The sequence below is a fragment of the Zalophus californianus genome, chromosome 3 (assembly GCF_009762305.2).
Source record: "Zalophus californianus isolate mZalCal1 chromosome 3, mZalCal1.pri.v2, whole genome shotgun sequence".
Taxonomy (NCBI): domain Eukaryota; kingdom Metazoa; phylum Chordata; class Mammalia; order Carnivora; family Otariidae; genus Zalophus; species Zalophus californianus.
The window spans coordinates 61,297,858-61,315,621 of record NC_045597.1 but is presented as its reverse complement, the minus strand read 5'-3'; the positions used below and the strand labels follow the sequence as shown (position 1 = coordinate 61,315,621).

The window sequence follows — 17,764 nt, the reverse complement described above, 5'->3', positions numbered from 1 at the left end:
TATCTGGTAAAATTTTAGGAAGATAATAAAAGGTACAAATATGATGGAAAAGAAATTTGCACAGGTCTATGAGTAATGAAAAATAATAGTCTCTTATGTATGTATCAGGACTTTAGAACTTGATGGCTTGTTAAATCTTATCGTAAAAATTAAACACTTTCATAACATTGAGCATTTTTTTTAATTAAATCTTTGTACTTTCAGGCAGGTATTCAGCTTAAGGTTTAGGGAAAACTGAAATAAAGAGAAGCCCCAGTCTGGGTGGTTATATTAATGACCATATAATTTGAAGGGAGAAAAGCTCAAGAGATATAAGCCCCAGACAAATGGAACTCAAGAGACTGACATCAACCTCAACAGAGTTAGTAATTAAATGGATTACAGAGAAATTGGCTACTTGTATTTCTAATACTTCTATCCGTTAAGTGGTCTAAAAATATATATAAATATATATTGCTCTTGCTTTTTAAAAAAATATATAGTTAAGAGAAGGCATTCTCTTACTGGGGGGAGAGTTACCTAATTTCTGTTATTTACACCTATAACCTCTTCATTTTATGACTGATTTATCTTCTGTCTTTTGTTTATTGGTTGGACTTTGCTCAAATAAACACAAGTTTCATTGAAGCTGTGGATTTCAATCACACTGACTGCTGCTTTCCATTACTTGGCAGGACACACTAATCCTCACGGGATGTTCTAGTGGTCTCTTTAAAACTAAGCAAACAATGGTACTCCATGAATAAAACTTCAGGTGTTAAAGGAATCCTGATCAAGTTGGATATGAGGATTCTACAATATGAGGACTTCAAGGAGGGGCACCTGGGTGGCTCAGTCGGGTTTGCCTTTGGCTCAGGTCATTATCTTGGGGTCCCAGGATACAGCCCTGCATCGGGTTCCCTGCTCAGTGAGGAGTCTGCGTCTCCCTCTCCTTCTGCCTTTTGCCCCTCCCCTCCACTCATGTTCTCACTCTCTCTCTCTCTCTCTCAAATAAATAAAATCTTTAAAAAACTTCAAGGAGCACCCCACCACTGCACAATAAAGATTTAATTCATGGACACTATTTCATTCAATCCTGTTTATCACAAGACAGTATAGGACTCCAATTGCCTAGCATTAAAAATCATTTTTCATTTCAATCAAATATTTTACGCACTCTACTAAAACTAACCACTTGCTTCCTTTTAATTTAGTCTGAGTAACATCAGCAAAATTATAGTGAATTAGCAGTGGTCACTTTTTCTCCCAGACAAGTTTTAAGTTACAGCTACAAGTTTAAGATTTAGTTCAATAAAATTTTAAAATACTCTGTCATATGAAAATCAAATAAGAGTATGCTAAATAAATGATATAATTATTCAGATTAGTTAATATCTATTATTTCTACCTTGGATAATCCATGTTTTCATTTTCATTAAAAATCAAAAGTTCCTTGGGCACATTTTCTTCTTAGTAAATACAGAATTAAAAGATCATATTACATAATTATTTTTGAAAATGTAGACAGTAAAAACAGTAAATTGCTTTTACATATAGTTCCATGACAAAACCTATACCAAAAAAGACACCAACAAAGGAACAATATACTTCACAACTAGGAACCGAGGAGCTATTTGAAATAAGGTATAAAATAATAAGATGAGCATTTCCCAATTATACCCATATCCCCTAGTCTACCACGAAAGTCCCTCCATTGAGTTAAAGATGTTGTCTAAAAGTCACCAAAACAATCACCACCTTATAAAAACAGAACTGTCAAATTCATTATTTTAAATACCCTTCTACCACTAATCTATCCACATGAATTTCCCCCAAAACGCCAACAAACCCAGTAGAAGAGGTGGGACAACACACAAACGAGCTCCACCCATTGTCTTAAATTATACAAAGTTCTCCTTTGACCAATGGAAAAATCAACACTTAGGATTTACACACACAATGACACATTTCCATTTCAGGTATACAGTGTATGAACATATTACTCATTTTAATTTTCTAAATCCTCAATTTCACGTTATCTGTTGCTGCAGAACTAAAGTTCCAACCCACAGGAAAGGGAAACCAATCTAGCCGTAGCCTCACAAATCGGTCAATCTTGTCCGAATCCCCCTTGGGTTCAGATCAGCAACGACAGTCTATATTGCTAAGCACCAAGGACCTGAAAGTACTTTATAAATTACTTATTTAACATAACTGATAACCCAAAATATTTTTGCCAATCTGAGATCAAAGGAAAAGAACAGTTTATTCATCAGCTTCCAGAGCAGGGAAAAATGTAAAGGATTTGCCTGGGATGACTCAGCAAATTGGCAGCAAAAATGAACATCCAATTCCAGTTTCCCACCCAGGCACAGGTTTCAACCTACACGCTATTTTGAAAACTCCAATCTTAAAAAATACATATTTTGGGGTGAAATGCATGTAAACAGTAAGCCTATGTCCAAACTTCATCTCTCTAGTTGTCTTAACTAAGATAATTTAATGCATTCCCTACCTCATTTCACAAAGAATTTGAAATGACTTAAAAAGCAGACACAACGAAACCAAACAATAGAAATAAGCAAAATGTCACGACTAAGGAAAATACGTGTAAGAACAGAAAGGAAAAAAAAAGAACAGAAAGAAAATGAGAATAAAGATCTGTTGGCAAACATAGGTTCCATGTTTTACATTATCCATAAGGACCGTAAACCAGGTCCCTAGAGCTGTCCCGCCCAACCCTTTTCACCTCATGATACATACAGAAAACTAGATTTGAACAGCCACTGGAGTCAATGGAAGAGATTCGCAGGGCCCAGATGACTGGATTTCACCTGCCCAGCTACGGAGATCAGCTCTCAGAGCCTGTGATCCATTTGGATCACCCCAGTGTGATGTAGCACACGGGCTGGTAAGAAAGCAAAGGGCTTCCGGCCCCCTTAGTGCTTCCTCAAAGGCGCGCGGAGCATTATGGTAGACAATTACCTCAAAAACAGCCATAAAGCATCTATGCATATATGCACACGTCAGAACGAGCGGAGGGTGCAATGAAGGCAGGCATTCCCACAGAGGGCTAACCCAAAGTGGGAAAACTGTGCTGATGAGCCATCAGACCCCACAGCCTGCATACTGTCCTCCATAAGTAGTCTTTCTTTCAACCAGGCTTTTGATAAAAACCAGGAAGCAGCGGTTCAGAATTATGTTTCTCAGTGAGGACTAGAGTTTCTATACATTAAAAGTTAGCCGAGCAAATGGTCAAGTGGCCATACTTGTGTGAAAACTGAGGGGGCCCAAGCACACAGCTCCAGATTGGGCAAATGCCAGCTCACCACGCCAAGGCAGAGAGCTGGAAAAAATAGGTCATTTTATTGCTGTGTTAGGTGTCCCTCTGATTTGTACTTATCTTTGAAAAACCGTCTTCTGTTTTGCTTTGGGGACAAATTCATAAACATTTAGGAGCCAAAGTAAATTCCACCTGCCTGCCCTGGCCAACTACAGAACCCACAGAGGTTTTCCAATTGTCCAGCACACCCTCAGTCCTGAGGCTCTGGGCCTCTTAACCTCCTAGTCACTACATCTTTGGCAGCCAAGCTGCTTTACCCTATTCTCCATGCCCAAGGGGAAAAGCCCATACATGATACCCAATACTTTAACACACTAAGTAAAATCTCAAACACCTGCCACCCTGACTTCTGCTTGAGATTTCTCTCCTCCATCCCTTTTTGTTTGACCCCATGAATGGCAAACGTAGTTTAAAAAGTAAATCTAAAATAACTCAACCATGAAAATGGGAATGCCTATGCTTTTCATGTTTTGTGTTTTCCCTCTGTAGAGAGATGCAAATGTGGTGGTTGAAATGATATCTATTAGAAGCCTGGAACAAATAATCATTTATGGCTACAACTGAAACCTCAACTCTATACCCTCAGAAAGAACCCTCCCTGGTTTCCAAGCTCAAGCAGGTCCCAGTTGGGTACGCTGTAACTTGATCTTATCATAGGCAATAAGCAGCTATCACACAAGATACGTCAAGAAGATAGGATTTTTTGAAAGAATATTTGATAGGGAAATGCTCTTATTTCTCACTCATCCATAAACACTGGCACATAGGAAACTACAAAACAAGTCATCAGTCACCCCAAATTCTCTATAGACAACAGGGTGTTTTTTTTTTTAAGATTTTATTTATTTATTTTGACACAGAGAAAGAGACAGCAGGAGAGGGAACACAAGCAGGGGGAGTGGGAGAGGGAGAAGCAGGCTTCCCACTGAGCAGGGAGCCCGACGTGGGGCTCGATCCCAGGACCCTGGGATCACGACCTGAGCCGAAGGCAGACACTTAATGACTGAGCCACCCAGGCACCCCGACAGCAGGGTTTTAAATGGGGCTTTTTTCAGGGAACCTTTGTGACCATGTTCCCATGATGCCTATTTCTTTCCCACTATAACACTCAGCACACAGCATGAGTGGTGCTTATTTTAAGTCCACCTTCCCCACCAGACTGTACACACCATGAAGACAGGAATCATCTGCCCTACTTAACCACTATATCCTTGGGACACTGCACAGTGTTGAGTATGGAAGAAACTTATTTATTTTATTTGAGAGAGAGAGAATAAGAGAGAGAGCACAAGAGGGGGGAGGGTCAGAGGGAGAAGCAGACTCCCTGCTGAGCAGGGAGCCCAATGTGGGACTCGATCCCAGGACCCCAGGATCATGACCTGAGCCGAAGGCAGTCACTTAACTGACTGAGCCACCCAGGCGCCCGAGTATGGAAGAAACTTCTGAAATTCGTTGAATGAACTGTCCAAAGAAATTAAACAGGATAAATATTTCTTTCTGCTTTTCTTCTTTACTTGCCCTCACTCATCCCAGACTATTTTCAGCTCAACATCACAGTGGCATCAATTGGGACATGGCTCAGTCTTTTCTCTTTAAAGATCAGAGAGACCTTGGAGAAACTGAACAGACAGGAATTGGGAGGTATACAATCAGGGCTAGGCCGTGTCAGAAACTTGCAGTTGGGAGGAACAGAAACCCACTGGAGTGAATGCAAGCACTAATGGACATATCTCTTGAATTCAAAGGCAGGAGCAGAGCCAGGCTTCTGGAGCTCGGGGGGAGGAGGACAAACACCTCCAGGCATCACCTGCTTAGGTTTCTCTCCCTCTAGAGCCAAGCGGTCCTTCCTCTCTGACTCATACTTCCTTTTAAGTGAATCAGCTTTCACTGTTTCTTTACGCACTTAAATACCTCACAGCTCTAAGGTTAAATGTTCCCAGTTCAAGGGACCAGCTGAGGCTGAAACGAGCACTTCCTACTTCAAATTCTAAATTCTGGGAAAATCAGGTTGGCTCAGGAGCCAATAGCCTTAACCAGGCAAGTCTGGCCTCTCCTGGTTCCCTCCTAAAGGGGAAGCGGGAGCTTCTCAGAAAACACAGGGTAAGAGGGCACACACCCAAAGCAGGTGTGTTTTTCATCATGAGGTGTCTGCTCCTTATCCTTCTCTTGTCTACCACACCCTAAATTCATGCAGCCTTCTCACACTGACTCGCCTTTCAGGCTCACTCCCAACCATCACACTTAGCCTTCACCATTCATTCCTTCTCATCTAATGCCTTCTGCCTCTTCCCCTCCATGAAACTTCAAATTCTTCTCAACGCTACAAAACATTACTATCCTACCGTGAACATGACAAATATTATATTAAAAGGTATTTTAATAAACAAAATAAACAAATAAGCCATATATTACATGTATAAGATATTTTCTTTATGTTCTCTTCTGGATTTGGAGTACTACTTATTATATACCACTATAAATGCATCATATGGTCACATCTGCCTTGTGATGTCCATGTCATAGCCTCCAGATATACTGCATCTTTCTACTTATTTTTAACTAATACCACAAAACCGTTATTTAAGGATAAGACTACGTAATCTCTTAACAAAACACCTTTCAATAGAAAGAAATGCAAAACAATCCTTTGGAAATTCAAAGCTATTTCAGGTTTTCTGACTGTCCAAAAATATAGCATAATTCCTTATGCAATAAGATCCTGCCTCTCTCAAGTTAAACAAAACTGACTCTTGCTCAAAGATCAGCTACTATGTTATCTGAATGCATTCAATTCCTAGGAACATAAAAGCCAAGGCTATGTGAAGAACATAGCCTTCTGCTCTTTTACGTCTCTGTGGTAGTGGTAGGCATCCAACAATGAAAGATTATGGAAATCACCTTGACCGTACGCACCTTATTCATCTGCAAACCCTGGCAACTAGCTCAGTGGCCTGTATACAGCAAGTGCGCAATGAATGTTTGATCCACTAGAATGTATACTTATAATGTATACTTAAATCTATGTATTTATAAATCAATACTATATATGCATGAGGCTTTCTATGTGTTCATATGAATATGTGTAAATAGATCAGCGTGTTGCCTATAATGCCAGAAGACAATCTTCTCAAACTTTAAAGTACATTCAAATCACCTAGGGATCTTATTAAAAATGCAGATTCTGATTCAGTAGATCTAGCGTGGAACCCAGTATCTGCATTTCTAGTAAGTTCTCACGTGACCCTAAAGCAGCTGGTCGAAACACATTTTAATAGCAAAGTAATGCCTTTTTCACTCCTTTTGGTAGAAGGCCACAGGCAAAATATGCAAATAAGTCAAGGGTACTCCTTCTCAAAGACTGTGTTCAATCACTAGGAAAATGTCCAATGATGTTCTCGGCACTCTTCTTTATTATCAGATTCAAGTCTGCAATAAGTATTTGTGTATTGAGCACTTCTGCCTGGTGTAGGAGCTACAGCAACCTATAGTTATTCATACAGCTTCATAAATGATAAAAATGCAACCAGAGGCTTCTTTGTATTCTCAGTGATATTCAAATAAAGAGAACATCATTCTCTGATGTTCGTGGATATGTGTGTATGGGGAAGGGGGCAGAGAAGCAATTGTTTAGGATCCTGTGTCTCCATGAGGTTCCTATTTGTGTTCATCTCAAGAAGATTCCTTGCTCACCATCCCCGAGCTCTCATCATTCTGCTCAGATCTGACTCTCCTCTGTCTTCATGGGCATGGGAGTGACAGATACCCCGACCTTCCCCACCTCCTCTAGTTAGATATCGTGTTAAGGTTGATGAAAAAGCGAGATCACGGATAAGACTGGTTATATCACTCAAAGATCAGGAAAAACAGTCCATCAGAGAATTTCCTTTCCCTTTTCTTTTACCTGAGCCCTTATCACTGCCACAGCTTAAAGAGAAAGTTCACTTAGGCCTTTTGCTATTGAATGCCGTCTGCTGGAGGCACAACAGGTCAGGGGCCAATATAAGAATCACAAGAATTTTCTTCTTCCCTAATGCAGGATTGACCACTTGGTTCAGCTCCGTGGTTATCATTTATTTACTATAAAATTCTAAAGACACGCAAAACCTCAAAGATAATTTGAAAATCACAGAAAGCCATTATATCCTTAATAATTCATTTGTTCATCAACAAGCAAAATTGCTCTTTAAGTTATCACAGTATTCTGTTGCCAGAGGCATAAACTTAATCACATCTACAATTTAGCATGAATTTATTTCGGTTGTACACTGTACATGTACTTCCCAAATCAGGATACTCATATCAAGGGAAGAGGTGCACACTGCAGCAAGCCAGAGGGTACCCGGGCCCAAACAACGGGATTTTTCTAGGGTATCAATTTTAATTAAGATTTGAAGGAAGGGGAGTCAGGGAAATGTTTACTAATATAACTAATAATGAATTTAAATAATTATCTTATACTCAAATAAACATGGAATAGGATGCCCAACCTTCATTAATTTTTAACAATAAAACACCAGACTAAAATGAAATTTCCTATTTTGAGGAGCCAGCTCTTCTCTCCCTGTAGGAGAACTTCTGCCAGCACACCAATCTAAGAATCAGTCATACGTATTTTTTTTAAATATATTTTAAAGATTAGCTATTTATCAGTACAAGGACATATTTCTCATATAAGAGTTTGAGGAAATGAGATTGACCTCCAATTAGAATGTTTCAATCTTAAGGAAATCCTTGTGAGAACTAAATCATCAAGCTGACTGTCTTGTATTTGAATGACATAACATAACAATAACGCAAGAACAAACTTACTTCACAAATGTAATCGCCGGGCAAAATTTTAAATGTTGAAGGAAGTACTCCAGAAAAAGTTAAACAAAAAGTTGGAAAAGAGGGAGACAGCTGTAATCAGAGAGCCTGTGTGCTGTAGTCCTTCTTCCATTAATCTTATTCAGAAACTATGAATATATAGTCAATGTCAGAACAATTTTCTTATTTTACATACTGAGAGCTAAAATGATTGAATATGGTACTTTCCATTATAATGATAATCCCAACCCTCAGACATTCCTACTCAAGAAGAAAATACAGAGAAGGCAATCTGGAAAGGAAGGGGAGGTGGGGTCCATGCCTGATTTTTAAAGACCAAGATCCAGATACTTACAAGGCATCACTTGGTATATGCTTGGCCAATATTGTCCGCTGTCTCTCTTTAGCCATACACGAACGGTCCTGCAAAAGGAAAAAATATGTGTGTTAAATCACAGCGTTTTCAGTCATGGGAAAATGTTGATGGACAGAAACCAAACCTCTTTTAACTTTAACTATATACATCTTTTTTTTTTAAACTTTTTTTTTAAAAGATTTTATTTATTTATTTGACAGAGAGAGAGAGAGAGAGAGAGAGACAGCGAGAGAGGGAACACAAGCAGGGGGAGTGGGAGAGGGAGAAGCAGGCTTCCTGTCGAGCAGGGAGCCTGATGCAGGGCTTGATCCCAGGACCCTGGGACCATGACCTGAGCCGAAGGCAGCTCACTCAACGACCGAGCCACCCAGGCGTCCTAACTATATACATCTTAACTATACATATTTTATATACATATAGATCTCAACTATATTTACTTATATATAAATATATATATGCATACCACTTATGCCTCTTTATAGATTGTATATTCCTTAAATTTAAGCCTTGTGTACACTTAGAATTACATGACTCTTGAAGTATTATCCTCACATATGTCTACATACACACATGCAACAGTGAAAGTGTTTGAAAATTACTACTCTTGTTGTTTTGCGTGTCCAAGTTTGTGACCTTTGCCTTAGTCTGCTGGAAGCATTCATCTGTCTGGGGAGTTATTAGGTTTTACTAGTAAAGGAAGTGTGAAGAGATAAAAGGAAGCATCTTACACAGAAGGGTTACACAGTAAATCCATAGTCTCACAGGCCAGGTCATTGCCTTGAGAGAAGGTTTTTCCAGTCATGGTCAGGTAACGTAAACTTTGAGACTCAGATTTCTGAGCTAGAAGGCTGACCAATGGGCCCAGATGGAACCTGGAAATCCTGCAGCAAAGGCTGTGGATGAAGTTCCGGGCCAGCAGGCCCAGATACAGACATGGAAGAGACCCAGAGGAGCCCAGAGAGAAGGAGCCAGAGAGAAAATGAAGCAGTCAGGGAGCACCACTAAGTTCTCACCAACCAGAAAGGCCCCACCATGAGTTACACTAGCCATGACATCATCTGCACAGGCGAGCAAGGCAAACACATCTAGAAGGTAATGGAACATTCTTCTAGAGGCCAAAGGAAGTAGCAGAAATCAAACCAAGGGAAATAAGCAGTTCCCCACTGGTGGGAGATGATATAGGCCACATCCCTCACCCCAAACACTTAAATCATCCAGGGTAAAAAGCAGACAAAGACTGAGTATCTTTATCCCACACTATTTAAGTCATTGTACTAGACCAAGTTTTAAATTGTATTGGATTTTTCCCCCTAACTAATCAGTGGGTCTCCTCCTGTATGGAGTAGAAAGAGAAAAACTAGACTAACTACAGACACAATAAAGAAATACCATTTTCTCCGCACAGCCGATTCTTGCCATTTGCAACAACACGGACGGACTGAGAGGATAATGCTAGGTGAAGTCAGTCAGTCAGAGATAAATACCGTAAGATTTCACTCATATGTGGAATTCAAGAAATAACAGACTCTTAAAGATAGAAAACAAACTGGTAGTTGCCAGAGGGGAGGTGGGTGGGGGATGGGTGAAACAGGTAAAGGGGATTAAGAGCACACTTGTCCTGATGAGCACTGAGTATACAGAATTGTTGAATCACTACATTGTGCACCTGAAACTAATATAACACTGTATGTTAACTACACTGGAACTTAAAAAATTAATAAATTTTTTAAAAAAGAAAAAAATAACAGCACAATTCACAATGGCCAATAGGTATAAACAACCCAAATGTCTATCAGCAGATGAATGGATAAACAAATTGTGTATATATAATACTATCAGCCATGAAAAGGAGTGAAGTATTGATACATCTTAAACTTGTATGAACCTCAAAAACATTACACTAAGTAAAAGCAGCCAGACAAAAAAGGTCACATATTGTTTGATTTTTTTTTTTAAATGAAATGTCCAAACTAGACAAATCCATAGGGACAGAAAGATCAGAGGCTGTCAGGGAATGAGGGTGGGGGCACAAGGGGAGTAATTACTCAGTGGGTAATGGTGTGTTCTTCTGGGATGATGACAAAGTTTTGAAACTAAAGATAGCTGGTGGGTACACCACACTGTGCATGCACTAAATGCCACTGAATTGTACATTTTAAAGTGGTTCGCTGTATGTTATGTGAATTTCACCACAATGAACATTTAAGAAGAACAAGCAATACAGACTCTGCCTGGAGTTGAGGCAACCACCTTGAATCATGAGACAACAAGCTTGAGACAGAAGTGGACATGCTGAGGTCCATAGGGTTGAAGGAAGAAACGGCCTGGCCTCAATAATGCCCCTGGTTCCACCAACCCTTTAGAATAACTGTGAGACTTGTTTGTGAGATGATTTCCTAATCCATCACTGTTAGATGGATTTTGTTACCAGGATCTGAATACATGTTAATGGATAGAGAAGATGAAGGAAAGGAACGTCTTTCTTTAGGTTTGGGGTTTGTCCAACTACGTGATAGTGCTGTCATTCAGAGATGAGGAAGAATGGAAAAGGGCAGGACGTGGGGTGAGAATCATGAGCTCAATTTTGACCATTTAAATCAGAGGTGTCTTTGAGTTAGCCAAGAGTTCCTAGTTAGTGAAAAAGGAGAATTATAATTAGAACCTGCGGCCGAAAGTTGTTGTGAAGATTAAACGTAAGGTTCTTTTTTTTTCAAAGATTTATTATTTTAGAGAGAGAACGAGAGATCGTGCGCATGGCGGCGGGGGCAGAGGGAGAGAGGGAGAGAATCTCAAGCAGACTCCCCGATGAGTGTGGAGCCCGACATGGGGCTCGATCTCATGACCCTGAGGTCATGACCTAAGTCAAAATCAAGAGTCAGATGCTCAACCCCGACTGAGCCACCTGGGCGCCCTTATACAGCGAGCACTCAGTAATTGCCAACAATTATTATTATTGTCATTATTATCACTATTTTTTTAAAAAAACATATGAATCTACCATAGCTTGGAAGAGTTCAAGATCCAAAGACTTTCTGGTTTTGCCAACATACAGAACACTTGAATCCTTGACGGAAGGGATTTTTTCCTCAACTTACAAAGATGTCCTGTAAATTATCCACCTGTTCCTTTATCGATTCCTTTCACATGTACTAAGTATCTGCTATGTGCCAGGCATTGTGCAGGAGCTCCATGTGGAGACAAGTAAACATCATTACAACTGTGAATGCTAAGGGCTATGAAGTGTTTGGAATCCATGTAAGGCAATGTCGGAAAGGTATGTAATCCACGTGGAAAAGGGTGGCAGGCTCAGGCAGTGCTGACTCGGGGGTGGGGGGCGAATGGCATTATCTATTACTCCATTTACTTCCTTCACTGCACTGGCCACAATCTGTTATTTGATTTACCCACTGGTAAATATGTTTATTATCTGAAAAATAAAAATAAGAAAACAGCATGACGACAAAGAACATTCTTTTCTTCTAGCCAGAGGCTGCCCGAGTGTATGGCACATGGCAAATACATGGTAAATATGTGCTGGATGAATGAAAATAGGTTAGTCCAAGGCGGCAGAGACTGCTGGTTGTCTACGCTGGATTCGTTCTCCTCTTCTTCCTTAGCAGATGTTACAGTGACCTGAAAGGGAGGGGCAGGGCACAAAGGCCAATAAATAGAAGACAACAGACCGCAAGCTAGACAGGGCGCTTGGCAGAGGTCGTTTGCTATGGATACTACTGTGCTCAAACAAAAAAGAAGTCGGGCTTTTCAGGGGACCGTTTTGCCCATAAAATTCCAAACGCGGCCTCCCGACAATCCCAACAATTATTAATCTCATGTCACCAATAAGGGCTCTGAAGCACAGAGAGCCCCCAGGTGACACAGAACCACCATCTGAACCCACGCAGTGTCTAGCCTCCAAGGCTGCTCCTCTCAACCACCACACTATGCGAAACTCTCCCCACTATGGGAGGGGGAGGAAGGCAGGAGAACAGAGCCAGCTGCATTTCCAACGTACTGAGTTTAAAATAACTATAGATGTGGACCAGCTTCTTCTGTGACGATCAGAGCTGAAGGGAGCACCTAAGCCAGGAGCACCCAGACTGTAACACTACCATGATGTTAGTGCAATCGATGCTCCTGGTCTTGCAGATGCATAAATTATAAGGGTATAGAGATGTATGTATGTACGTATGTATAAACGTTCAAGTAAGAGGGATTCTAAAAATTCCAGGAAAAAAGGCGCATAACAATACAATTAATACAAGTCTGTTTTAAGATTTTTTAAAAATAACTGTATAGGTCAAAAGGGTGGCGGGTTAATATATTAGTTTTAACTTTAATAACAGTGACAAGCCTTTTTACAGAAACAACAGCCCCCAAAACACTTTGCGTATACATATATTCCTTACACTAGCTCTATGAAACAGAAATCATCCTTTACAGGTGAGAGGAAGGCCCAGAGAATTTAAACAATTTGTCTGAACAGATCGATAACCTGCAGTTACTTTAAGTTCTGTACTCTCTTCACTAAACATAATGCCTTCCTTATAACAACATGTATTAAGAGCAATTGATAAATTTTACAATTAAAAATAAAGTTATATAAAAATATTTGTTCCCTTATCTTCAGAGGTATATTAACAGTTAAAAAAAAGGGGGGGGGGGGCATTACATCCTAGACGTCAAAAGTAAAATGTGGACAGCTAGGAATTTCCTAGATGAATGTAAATTCCACTACACAAAGCCTATAAATATTAATTTTTTGCAAATTATATTTTTAAAGCAACACAAAATGTTTTTAATAGTAAGTGAAAAACTTTTTTCCTTGGAAAAAAATTCAAGAAAAAAACCAGCTGTGATTAAGAGTCATGGTTAAGCCAGTAGAGGTCAGTGTATTGGAGAAAAATGCATGCCCCTCCTGAAAAGCAGAGAAATTGCATTCACCCCACACAAAGCCCTGGGCTCACAGGACCCCGACAGAGCCACACACCTTGCACCGTCCACCTTACCAGGTCCTGTCTTTTTCTCCCCTACCTAACCCTCTCCCCCAAGCTCTCACCAAAGGCAGAAACAGACACTGGGACAGTTGGGAGAGAGAAGCAATTCTCGTCGCAAAAATAATATGACAAGATATCCCCGGGGGGCCTCAGTCAGTTTAGCAGCTGGGCTATTTTGAAAACAGCATCCTCGGGGTGCCTGGGTGGCTCAGTTGGTTGGGCGACTGCCTTGGCTCAGGTCATGATCCTGGAGTCTCGGGATTGAGTCCCGCATCGGGCTCCCTGCTCGGCGCGGAGTCTGCTTCTCCCTCTGACCCTCCCCCCCTCTCATGTGCTCTCTCTCTCTCTCTCATTCTCTCTGTCTCAAATAAATAAATAAAATCTTAAAAAAAAAAAAAAGAATCCTGAAAACAGCATCCCCTTCCTCTGTATTGGACACAATTCCCCAGGTAAACATTACTCTTAAATATTGGGCTTAAATATTATTCCTTAAACTTAAAAGAGTTTTTCTCTTTTCATTTTTAAGGTGAAAACAGATGTTGGATGAATTACAGTATTTATCAACACTCCACCAGGATCAGCACGAGTTGGCTCCTTGACTGAGTTCTAAATACCATCAGAGAAGGAATCACATTTTCTCATACTCGGCGTCTGCCCAGGGCCAAGCTCCATGCCAGGTCCAAAAAGTGGTACTCATCATTTCCAACAGATCAAGAGGATCAGTCAAAAGTTCTTCCCTGCAGCCACCCACCCCCAAGCTGTCCACTGCCAGGAAATTCTCTGATCACATCTGCAGAGACCTTGTGCAGAATGGCAGCAAAGAAGCTGATCTGAAACCAAGACATCTGTACACTGTTCTGGGGGGTGATGGGGAGGGAACTGTAAATCCTTCATTCTGTAGCTCCAGTGTCTACCAGTACCCTAAAGAAATGAGAAATGGAAGGGCATTCTGACCCTGCCTCCCATCCCACTCCAACTCCCTCCGAAGAATGGAATCCACTGCCTGCCCCCACTATTAACCAGGATAGGTGTGACCCCCTCCCAGGCAGCCCTCCCCAGTAGCCCCCCAGTAGCCAATGTGATCAAACTTTTAATCCAGCAAGGGAGTCAAATGCTCCCTTCATGAGATCCCCAAATTTTAGTCTGTACCTGACTTTTTTGTTTTGTACTGTGCCAAATACACACAAGCTGGCAACAGAGTTCAGTACCCAGGGTTGCTGAACTGTGTGTGTGTGACACACAGACACACGGACACACACACATACATATGGCCAAGCACCAGACCAGGTCCACTCCCACCCCCATCGTATCCAGGAAAAATATACCCTTTGTTCTAAATTCTAGCAGTCTTTGAGAGTCCACTTAACACAGATGGAGACAATGAACTGCAGGGACTGGAACAACTTGGATTTTCCAAGACCATTCAAATCTCAAAGTTAGGGGTTCTGCCCCATTGCCTCACAAGTGCATTTACGTACATTCAATCACTGACCTGTTGATCACTGATCCATTCATAAACATTTACTAAACACCTACTAGGCACTAGTATGGGAAACGCACTGGAAGCACAAACACAAACAAGCGCCACCTCTGTTCTCCAAAACGCACCACCCACTGCATGCGGCAGGTGGCAGGGCATTACAACTCAGCCACATAGAGCTTGGGTAGGAGAAGCCCATGCTGTTCAAGAAACATGGGCGGGGGGGGGGGGCATCTAACTCTGAAATGCAGCCTAGGTTAGATGTTAGGGAAAGCGTGCCAGAGATGACGGTGTCTGAAATACAGGAGGGGGCAGCATCTACCCGAGGGAGGGGGCCAGGGGTGGAAGTGTGCTCCTGGAGCACAAGGAGGCGTGGGGGCAGGAAGGGGCAAGGTGGGAGTAAGGAGATACCAGCTGGACAAAGGAGCAGGCGGGAGGCCACACAGGGCTCTGTAGGCCATGCTGATGAGGCTTGGTTTTACTCTGAGGACAACAGGGAGCCACTGAAGGCCAAGCAGCCAGTCACAAAATCACAATTTTTTTTGTTTGTTTGGGGAAGTCTGAAAGAAGCTTGCTTACCCTGAAGCAACCAGTTTGGTTAGCCGGTAAACCAGGCAAAAAAAGATGGGGCTCGGGGCAAGAGACGAAGTCAGACTTTAGAGCACTTAGGTGGTGGAAGCATCCGGACTCGGGGGCTGACTGGGTGTGGGGAGCTGCATGAATGGTGGTCCCATTCACGAGGAAGTGAGTTTTGTAGAAGGCAATGCTGACTTGATCTTGAACTTGCTGGGTGTGGGGTTGCTCCAGTTAGGACTGTTGAGAAGTGAACTGCCTGCCTACTTGGGAGTCTATGGGCGTCTCGAGACCTGAGCTGAAGATCAAGATTTGTGAAGTTACCAACACATAAGCAGTAGCTAAGCCACTGGTAAGTAAGAAGAACAAAGAAGACCAAAGACGAACCCCAGAATAACACCAACAGTTAAGGGGGTTCAGCATGCAGAAGATCTGCAATGACTTGGGTGTGGGCCGCCAAGATGTAGAACAAACAGCCTTCACTTCTCAGACACAGCACGTGTCCTCATTTTGGGTCCAGAAAATAAGGTCATTATAAACATACCTAAGAACTGAACCAAATTCACAGTGAAAACGTGCCCATAATAAAAAACTATCTATATAGGTCACTTTTCTGAGAGAAGAGGGAAGATTGGGGGTGGTGACAAACAGTATACCACAGGTTGCTAAGCTACTGAATAAAATAAGACGAGGCGTCTACCCATGTTGAAATTCAGGCTTTTAAAAATGTGCCCTAGAATGATGCAACCTTCATTAGTTACCATAGCAATGAGCTTCATTTCCCAGGGGACAATTGTTATTTTTGCCACCGCTGAAGTAACTTGGGGGGGCAGGGGGTGGGGTGGGGAGAGTAGTGATGCTGACTTTGTTTTCAAGACCCTGAATTTTCAGGGAATACTTTTCTAATACATCACACATTGCAACCTCAATACAAACAGAGGCAGCCCCTAGCGATCGGCAGACGAACAGAAAAACTTGAAGCAATGGGATGGCAGTCAATAACTTTTTGTAGTTTTTACAGCGACTTGTATAAAGGGGTAAAAATGCCTCTAATGCAAATAATGTTGCAGAAATTCTTGGAAAATATACCTAAAAGATTTTTTTAAAGCCATTTTCCTATGATTATTTATAATAAAAACCGACTACCCAATCCTCATTATATGCATTCAGATCACATATAGTGAATAAACTAAACCCAATCGTCTACAAAACTCTGTGCATCTCTGTATGGAGGGTTTCTCCACAGCTAGACAGACTGCTGTGTGGAGTGAATTAAGGCAACCAGGGGTTTGAGACAGAGGAGCTCAAGCTGGGCGCTGTCCAGCTTCTCGACCACCCCGCCAGGCAGTTCGATGCCAAGCATAACCACCCACTATATCAGACCTAAACAACGGTACTGAATCAAGACACCTGGATTTTCTTTCTCATAGCCGTAGCAACCTAGCAATCTGTGGCTGAAGAATAGCCATGGCTGGTTTATATTTCAAAACCTGGAGCTTTTAATGGCATTCCTGCCTGAAAAACAGTAACAGCCATTCTGGTCATTTGCAGTCACGTGCTACAGAGAGGCATGCTTATTACAGCCAACACCAGACAGTATTTTAACCAGCTGGGTCCTTTCTTTCAAACCAAAGGTCATATAAGCCTTCACAATTTAGAATTTTAAGCATCACAATCAAGTGGCAGTCTCTTTATTGTTTTTTAAAATTTACAAAATGAACTTAAATGGACCCATACGGCAGGTGAGAAATTACGAACATACACAAAATACATGGAATGACTGTCTGTCAATCAATAGTAAGGGCCTCAAGAGAAAGAAGCCCCCATAAGGTCTTAATTCTGTGTGGTTTCATTACTATTAAGCACTACTCTGGGTCTGCAATTAGTTTCCTAGCATTCTAGCCTTGCTTTGTTTTCTTGGTTAAACTTTGTGGCTAATGTTTAAGCACAGCTTCCTGTCTTTGCATAGCTGTGGGTTTTAGAATTCCCAGACTAAACTCCCTCTCAGCCCTCACTGCTGTTACCTGCAGATCGGCTCTCTTGTATTAGCATAACTCCCTGGCAAGCCTACCAGACTCCTGGGCGGAATGAAGCTCCAGAATCACTTTGCATCTTGCCAATGTCAGGACAGTCACATTGCCTGTCAATGCTGGTTGGCAAGTCCATGAATTCCTTGAGAACTTCAAAAAAATTTTTATTTTTGAATACTTTTA

The 17,764-nt window shown here is 41.4% G+C and overlaps 1 protein-coding gene across 1 annotated transcript in view; it reads right to left on the bottom strand.

Annotated features, from left to right (window-relative positions):
- WDFY2 (WD repeat and FYVE domain containing 2) overlaps window positions 1–17,764 on the bottom strand; it is a 164,972-nt gene that overhangs the window by 86,563 nt on the left and 60,645 nt on the right. Inside the window, exon 2 of the mRNA XM_027588602.1 lies at window positions 8,484–8,551. Coding sequence (XP_027444403.1) covers window positions 8,484–8,551 — 68 coding nt within the window. The remainder of the gene's footprint in view (window positions 1–8,483; window positions 8,552–17,764) is intronic.